This window comes from Chrysemys picta, chromosome 1 (genome assembly GCF_011386835.1).
Source record: "Chrysemys picta bellii isolate R12L10 chromosome 1, ASM1138683v2, whole genome shotgun sequence".
Taxonomy (NCBI): Eukaryota; Metazoa; Chordata; order Testudines; family Emydidae; genus Chrysemys; species Chrysemys picta.
In genome coordinates this window covers 242735041-242744023 of record NC_088791.1, presented here as the reverse complement: position 1 = coordinate 242744023, position 8983 = coordinate 242735041, and the positions used below count along the sequence as shown (strand labels likewise).

Here is an 8983-nt window from a genome sequence, read left to right as displayed (position 1 = left end):
CCCTAATTTGGCCCTAAGTATGTAAACTCCGTGGGACAGGGGTCATGTCTTCTTACAAGTCTGTAAACAACTCAGGATAATATGGTACTGCAAAATAGTAAACAGAACAAAGAATCAAAAAGTGAGGCCAACATATACTCTTTAAAAATGAGCAGCACAGTGTCAAGGTGAGCAAAGTGCCAGCTTTAATTTTCAATTTAAATTGCCTTTTGGAATTTGAGTCACAACTAGGGTGCTTTATTAGCAGACTAAAATGGAAGTTAATGAAATATATATTTACCATTCAAAATAATTCTGCTTCCAGTCCACATGTCCTGTCTATCCTGTTTACTGTAACTATGTATTTAAAACCCCAGGCACTTACTTACAGCTGAAGTTTCGTCCACAGCCTGGAAAGATATTTGTTCTGTTTTGAAAGCACTGACAATTGTATCACACACACATTATACAAATATGTTTAGTTGTAATAATTAAAATATTCTCGACAACACTCTTTCAAGGCCTCAATAATGTTCCTTTGTAGCAAAAGCATATGCAAGAAGTGTATATTACATTCAGGAGCACAATATTTGAGTTTCACTAAAATAGTGGATATACAAGTCAAAAGTCTGAAAACAAATCAAAAAGCCATTGCTATTTAATACGGTCCATGTTAAAGTATGCAAGCAGCATAAAATGCTATTCACAGTTTGCAAAGTTAAATAAAAAAATCTTAGGATTTGAAATACACATTTTAAAAGAAAAATTCACTTGTCACAGCCTCTCTATAACAAAGACAGTTGAGTAGATATTGTGCAGAAAAGACTGAAGGAGAAAAGAATCATGACAGCAGCAAATGTTCAGTTGAACTAGTTTTGAAATCAACATAAACAGTGCAGACATTTTCCTGCTGTGATTTAAAAATGTAAGAGCATATGAGTGAAATATTATGAACTGAAATCTTTTACCACCAACTTTGTCCTGGCATTGTTTTAATTAGACTAATCACAGCTGACTGTGAAAAAGAAAAATTAGGATTAACATCTAGTGATTTAGAACAAATCAATGATGCGGAAGGGGTGCTTATAGTCCAAAAATGACTGTAAGAACACCACAGTGGCATCTTCAATTGTTCAAAAGATGTCTTTCTAATTGTGAGGCCTGCAATCCTAGATAGGAAAGTCAAACTGGATGCTTTCTGACTCATCTATGACCCAGGACAATTCTGCAAGTAGAATTTAAGAAGTGCGTTGGTAATTGATTTGTGCCAAAAAGGATTTACTCTATAGTAACTATTTTGGCTTTGCAGTGCTAACAGCAAATAGCAATTAAAAAAAAAAGTTTTTCCCCCTCAATATAGTAAGTCACAGGAAGTAGAGATGACTAAGAAGTCATTTACATATAGTCACTTTCATATCAATAACTACTCATTATAGACATTCTGTTCTCATAGCAAGATAATCTCTACTGCTGTTCTTGCGGCCAAATTAACCACAGTCCTGATTAATACTATGTTATTCAGGGAGTGGACACCAGAATCTCAGGACTGCTTTTCCCTAACCCTGGTCTTGCTGATTAGTTTTGTAAAGTGTGGTCTGGCAGCAGTATCTGTAGTGGAGAAAGATGTGCTGGTGGGTCTAAGTGTGCATCTTCCCTCTCCTCTGTGTTCAGAAGTGAGTTTTAGGACTGAATAAGAGCATATTGGAGAAGAGGAGACAAATGCCTGAAAAAGTCTTGGATGGTAGGTGAGAAGAATGCATATGTATATATAATAAATTTACACACAAGTAATGGAGTAATTAAGGGAACAGAACTGGAATATGTAGAGGAAAAAGACAGCATGGGTTAGGAGGAAAAAAGTAAAACAAAACATAGAAGCTGGGGGGGGGGGGGGGAGGAATGAGCGCACTGTTTACAACAGAATTATACTTATTCTTACAGATGGAAGTGCTGTTTTCCAGAAAAGCCATGAAGTAGCAGAATCTAAAATGAAGCACAAACCACTTGACCAAAAGGCAGAGACAGAGAGAGGAGTGAAAAGAGAAAGAAGTGAGTAATTTCTTTACATTAGAATGCCTGCAAACTGCACCTGCTATAAAAGTTGTCCAAGAAAACACACTTCCTTCTTTCCTGGCAGTTTTATTTAGGATGTGTAAACGTCAGCAAATTCAGACCCTTCCTTCCTTCCTTGTTCCTACCGTCATTCTTTATAACGAAGTCCCTTTATTTCAGTCTAGCATGATAATGTAAGTGCCTGCTTACAGCTTCTTGCCTAGTCTTTGTTACTCATCCTTCAAGTTGCCTATGCAGATTCCAACCTCAGACAAAGATACCTTAGTTTAAGCCCTCTCTCCTAGAATTTCAGCCCACATGTGCCAGATTCTTGAAAATGTCTGTCCTGGGCCTGCCCTGAACGCTCTCTAGCCTCTGATCCAATGTCAGGCCTTGAATATCCATCCAACGTATTAATATCCTAAACACAGGACAACTTTTAGGGGTCACTAATCTCTTTGGCCCTAGGCCTTATATTCTGAATCTGTTTTTTTACTGAGAATTTAGCCAAAGTCAAAACAGAAAATGCCATGTGTCTCCAAATTCTCTTAAGAGCCATGCAATATTTTATAAAGATCATCATGCAGTGGAAACAGTTTTATTTGACTTTGATATTATAATATATGGACAATAGATTTATAATAATACAAATTATTTGTTTTCTTCAAATACATTGAGTGAAAATAGCGTCCTGAAAATGTATTTTTGAAGTACTTTATTAAGAATTTTTACCTATTGTTCTAGCTATTAAATTATGTGACATTTTAAATAAAAATAAAATATGTGACCAGTTTGCCAAATAATGTTCTCAAGTAATCAGAAACTTTTCACTCCTTTCATTTTACTCCTGAATACCAACTTGCTTAATCTAAAAATGTTTACAAGAAACAATAAAATAGTTTGGTGCAGTCAGAACCTGGAGACGGAAAGTAATAGAGCACATTCTTTAGAAACCCTCTATTCCCATTTTTAGGCTAAGATTCATTGCTTAAGGTAATTTGCAAAATCAGAAAAATAAAACTGCCAATGCTACACATGTAAGGTTCATTCTTCTATAGTAAAATTTCTCTATTAGTGCAATTGTGGAATGTAAATGTCTAAAAGATTTCCATTGTCTCATCGAAGTCCTGACCAACTGTGAAGGTACGAAGCCCAGCCAGAGGGCCGTGATGCACTTTCTTCCTCACCTGAAGGGAGGAAAAATATGCTTATAATCTTCACCAGCACTGAACTACAACTATGCACAAGTGAACTGAATGATGCAGTCTTATTCACGAAAGACACAAAAAATTTACTGCTATCAGTTTTCCTACATTCAAATCCCATCCTTATGTTCGCCAGTTATCTTTTTTGAAGAGATATCTTTTAAAATACACTCTGGAAAACTGCTACCACATGACAGATTTTGTCATCATGAAACACCACTGTCCAGTGTACACTTTGTTTAGAGTAGTGGTCTCCAACCTTTTTACACACAAGATCACTTTTTGAATTTAAGTGCAACCCAGGATCTACCCTGCCCCTTCCCTGAGGCCCCACTCTGCTCACTCCATCCCCCCGTCCCTCAGTAACTCGCTCTCCCCGGCCCTCACTCACTTTCAGCGGGCTCTGGGCTGGGGCCGAGGGGTTTGGAATATGGGAGGGGGCTCCGGGCTGAGCCTGGGGCAGGGGGTGCAAGAGTAGGTGAGAGGTGCAAGCTCTGGCAGGGAATTTGGGTGCAGGAGGGGGCTCCGGGCTGGGGCAGTGTATTGGGGTACAGGAGGGGGTACGGGTTCTGGAGGAAGTTTGGGTGCAGGAGGGGGTACAGGGTGCTAGATCTGGGAGGAGGTTCAGGGTTGGGGCAGGGATTTGGGGTGCTGGCTCCGGGAGAGGGCTCAGGGCTGGGTTGCAGGTTCCCGCCAGGCTGGACTTACTTCAGGCTGCTTCCGGTCAGCAGAGCGGCAAGGCTAAGGCAGGCTCCCTACCTGTCCCAACCCCACCCCGCTCCCGGAAGCGGCCAGCATGCCCCTGCAGCCCCTGGGGGAGAAGAGGGTGGGGTCATGTGGCTCTGTGCACTGCCACTCTCTGCAGGCACTGCCCCCACAGCTCCCATTGGCCGCAGTTCCCCATTCCCGGCCAATGGGTGCTGCGGGGGCGGTGCTTGCAGGCAGGAGCAGTGCACAAAGACCCCTGCCCTGCTCCAGAGGTCATGGGGGCATGCTGGCTGCTTCTGGGAGTGGTGTGGGGCCGGTGCAGGCAGGGAACCTGCCTAGCTCCGCTACACCGCTGGACTTTTAGCAGCCGGAGATCGCGATCAACTGGCCGAGGCTTCAAGATCGACCAGTCGATCGGGATCTACGGGTTGGTGACCACTGGGTTAGAGTATTTCAGGAAGCAGGTCTACATTTGGCAAAGAGATGAAAGGCCTGTTTCATCTCCTTTATTGACTTCACCTTGAAGATCCCATGTTAATGGTAAGCTCTATTCCCTAGGGACTGCCAGAACAGCAGTATTCAATGCTAGGAACCTTTTCTGCCTTGCCATTCCAATTATAAATCCTCCCACTTAGTGCATTAGTGTCTCTAAACATTTCACTGTCATGCTCACTTCTCCTTACTTCATGTTCAGGAGTAACTGACTTATTCCTTATTTAAAAAATGATCTCGAAAGTGCACAAACTGCAGCTGACAATCGAAAATGTTTAACTAATTACAATTTCCCTAAATAGGAAAAATGACAATAAATACCCAATAAAAATGTTTTGAATGGGATAATACAAAAAGCCTATTGCAAATTGTAGAGTGAATTATGTTTGACAAGTACTCTTAACACTTACCATAAGAGGGAGCGGTCTACGTACAAAATTCTTGCAGAGGCCTGAATTTTCCTAGATCCTTGTACTTATGGGATATTTGTTGGAGAGTATTTTCAGAAGGAGACATTAGCCACTAAAAAGTTAGTTTTATAATATGGCCTTTATTAATTAAAATTAGACTAAAACTTCTAGTTTCTTGGGAGAGCATCTGCCACGGGAGCTACTTCACAGTACCTTTTTTCCCCATATCACTTTGAATGAGATCTTCAGAAAAGTAACTATGTCTGCTATGAGGTTTAACAAGAAAGGATGTTATATCTAACTGTTTCTTAAAGGTTGTATTTTTACGTCAGATAATTTTATTTTTAACTTTTGGCTAACAGTCTTGTTTTATTACAGTTATGAATATCTTAACTCCCTCCTAAATGACCAGAATAGTTCTATTCCCTATCTGTTTACACCAAGTTCTTGATCTTTATTGTTCTGGAAGATCTGCACAGAAGGAAGTCACACCAGGTTTCATTTTTCTTTTCTACTTTCATATTCTGTTTCTGCAGCTTTTTGATAATACAGAAGTACCTCTCATACCGTGGGCAATTGCAACAAGTTTTCCCTTCTCTTCAGGGCTGAGTTGCAACATGGTATCCATTACTGGAAGAAGCCTCTCTCTTTCACTGCCTGACTTCAGAAATATAAATTGCAGCAAAACATTTTTCAAGTATTCCAGATTAGCAACAGACTTCTCTCGCTCTTGGTTCCTTTCCAGTCGTCTTACTTCACTCTTAAGAAGCTGCAGGCAGAAAGAAACCATTAAATATTACATTTTCTTATTGATCTTTATAAAATGAACGACTGAATACAAACTAATCTGGGAACACAGCACATGTATATTAGACATGCAATAAGGAAAGTGTTCAGTAGTTTACATACGTTGTGTTCTGGGCAAAGATTCCATGAGGCCTGAATGTACAGCTGGCCTCCAGATAACATTATTGGTTCAGAATTCATTTAACCTATTTATAATCTTAAACACCTTTTTGGATAAATTTTGCAATATTAGTTATACAACTAAATTACTTTTAAAGAAAGTATGGGGGAACAAGGTACAGACACTGCAATTCTGGTGATCAGGAGTAAAATTCAAAGGGTTGAGTAGATACTGTACTTGGGTTATGTTTTGGCAAAATATTCACTCATCTAATTAGGAAATATTTATATAGCAAAACAAGCAGTACGCACCCAAATTTTGATATTAATAGACTGTGCACCTCACAAGAATGCTGTTTTGAAGACTGGCTTCAAAAAGCTGTTACCTTCAGTTGTAGAAAATGCAAATTGGCTTTATTAACTAAAGAGGTAAAACACAGTCTTTGAAAACAGCACCTTTGAATCCACCAACACTGATCAAATTGAGTAGCTTCTAAAATAAAATTAGATAAGTAACAGTCATCTGATGCTATATCAGCTCAGTATTCAAGCATCCAAGGAATCTTAAGCTCAACCTACATTTACATCCATTGAGTAAAGGTGTGTGTGGGGGGGGGGGGGGGGGGGAAGGAAAATTAGTTACATGGGAAGAATAATTTAACCTAAACTGTTGTGCTTTTTCTGAGAAGAAATGTCATCTTTTTTTGCATGTGAGAACTGACTTTTATCTTACCAAGTACACCTCTAGCCCGATATAACACTGTCTCCGGGAGCCAAAAAAAATCTTACCGCGTTATAGCAAACTTGCTTTGATCCACAGGAATGCGTATCCCTGCCCCCCCCCCCCCCCCCCGACTCCCCGAGCACTGCTTTACTGTGTTATATCCGAATTCGTGTTATATCAGGTCGCGTTATATTGGGGTAGAGGTGTACTGGGTGTATTTTGTCAATGTTATGTACATACAGTATGTGGAATTTGAAAAAATTATAGGTCGTTAAATTTTGCATCTCACCAAATTTCAAACATTCCAGTTTGAATAATAAGTTCTGTGAAACAACTGATTTGGTATTAAGGTACAAAAGGATTTGCTTTGGAACACATACATACATACAGTAAACAAAACAAAACAAACAAACAACCCCAGCTAAAGAGCCATATCTAAAATGTCAGTGAGTGCATGACTACTAACCTTAATTTGTTCCATTAATATTGCATTGGTTGCTTCCGATTCATGAAGCAATCCATTCAAATGATCAGCACTTTTTGTTGTTGTGTTTAGCTTCTGGACCAGCTCTTCTTTGGTGAGTTCTGTTTGCCATTGAGGTGGCTCTGCAATGTTATATTTCAAAAACAGATTACTTTGGAGTTTACTTTACATAGTACTTTACATTTGGACTGATGGTTTATCAGGGTCATTTTTCAGAATTACACTGGTGTCATGGTGGCAACACTAAATCACAGAAATGAAAAACTCTGAAAAGTCAGATTTTACATCACCACGCATTTCTATTCTTGCTGCCAAATTTTTGGTTTGTGATTTTTTTTGTATATACATGAAATTAAAAAAAAGTACTAAAAAGAGTTTGTAGCAACCAAACTATTTTTGTAGAATCTGACTTCAGTGTTTCTTTAAAAGTTTGGGGGAGGGACTCCTGGGTTGTTTTTCCTTTCAGAGGAATTAAATATTTTCTCAAAATTGTTTTTGGACTTGCTTGTCATCTCTGTACAATCAGCTGGTGGTCCTGCATTTCCCTGCTCTACTTTTTTGCGACTTCAAAAGCAAATCCATGCACTTTGGCACAAGTTCCCGCTGATTTTATGTTCTCCAGTGACCCAATCCAGCTCACATTAAAGCCAGTGGAAGTTTTGTGTCTGATTTTAATAGGAGTTGGATGAAAACTTAATAGCTTTCTATGCAGTATTCTGAGCTGTTCTCTTCACACTCTCAGTTCCTACAGTTTACCTACTCATGCAACCATCTGTTCTCTTTCCCATGTAAGTTCCTAAATATAATTTTTTTTTTTATACAAATTTTAAGAAGTCTTGGAATCCATGAATAAAAACTGTAACAAACATAACCCTTAATCCCTATTCAAGGACAAAAATTAATAATGTCAATGTACACACAGTGCTAACAATGCATAGGGGTCTAGTGTCTGCAATATGAAGGAATCAAAGTTCAGATTTCTAACCCCTAAGAGATGCTAAATTACTCTCATAAGCCTCAGCCAACTCCTCAAGTAGCAATGTTTGTGGTAGCAGCAGTGTCCAATGCTCTATTACAAGGGGTGGGATTCTTAAGGCGCAGCTTAGGCTGAGCATTACAGCACCTAACTTTTAGATGACCTGCTGCCAAGTGGAATTCACAACCCCAAGTTAGGAGCTCAGGCTTTTTATACAATGCCTGAGGAGAGTCAGGTACCTAAAAAGGGGGATTTACAGAACATGTTGAGCGGAGAGCCTATCTAGCCATCTAAGCTAGCCAGTAGGAAATGCTCAGGAGAGGGGTGTGGCCTAAGTCCTGTCCCTCAAAGGGAGTTAGGTGCGTATCTCCATTCAGATGTCACAGCCACAAACCATCTCCTGGGGATAGGTACCTAATCCAAGTCACTCATTTTTGTGTGTGTACACGTACGTACGTACACACGCGCGTGCACACAGACACTTTCAGCCCATAGCCCAGTGGTTAAACACTCCCCCAGGATGCGGGAGAACTGGGTTTGAATCCCCATTCTGCCTGATGTAAAGCAAGGACTTGAACCCAGCTCTCCCACATTCCACTGAGCTAAGGGGTATTCCTGGGTGAGACTCTCAATCTCTTCTGTTGAAGCTGTTCCATTTATACAAAATATATTTAAAAATAATCATTACACCAGAGAGAGCGAGCAAGAGCAGAGAGTGTGTGTTAGGGCACTCCCCTGGGATGTGGGAGACCCATATTCAAGTCCCTGCTCCACATCAGGCTGAGGGGGACTTGAACCTGGGCCTCCCACATCCTACGTGAGTGCTCTAACCATGAGGCAACTGGGTAAAAGGTCATCACCACCACATTCTCCTCCATTTTATGCATGGCCCAGTCCAGGGGATGTGATCTATGATGGCCTGTGAGCACATCTACTGTACGGGGCCTTGCAAGTGAGATCTTTGGCAGAAATTTAGGCATGTAGGGGACCTTACCAGTGGAAATTTAGGTGCCTATAGGGTTAGGTGGCAGCTGAACAGGGGTCTTG

General features: G+C 40.3%; 1 protein-coding gene across 2 annotated transcripts in view; it reads right to left on the bottom strand.

Moving 5' to 3' along the window:
- Positions 1 to 439: 439 nt before the first annotated feature.
- Positions 440 to 8983, bottom strand: part of GCC2 (GRIP and coiled-coil domain containing 2) — a 43228-nt gene continuing 34684 nt past the window's right edge. The window contains exons 21-23 of one of the 2 annotated variants that reach the window (XM_005306964.5): positions 6943 to 7082; positions 5414 to 5615; positions 440 to 3218 (exon numbers count right to left, since the gene is read on the bottom strand). In XM_005306964.5, coding sequence (XP_005307021.2) covers positions 3148 to 3218; positions 5414 to 5615; positions 6943 to 7082 — 413 coding nt within the window. In that variant the 3' untranslated portion in view covers positions 440 to 3147. The remainder of the gene's footprint in view (positions 3219 to 5413; positions 5616 to 6942; positions 7083 to 8983) is intronic. The other variant, XM_024103950.3, reaches the window with a different exon arrangement.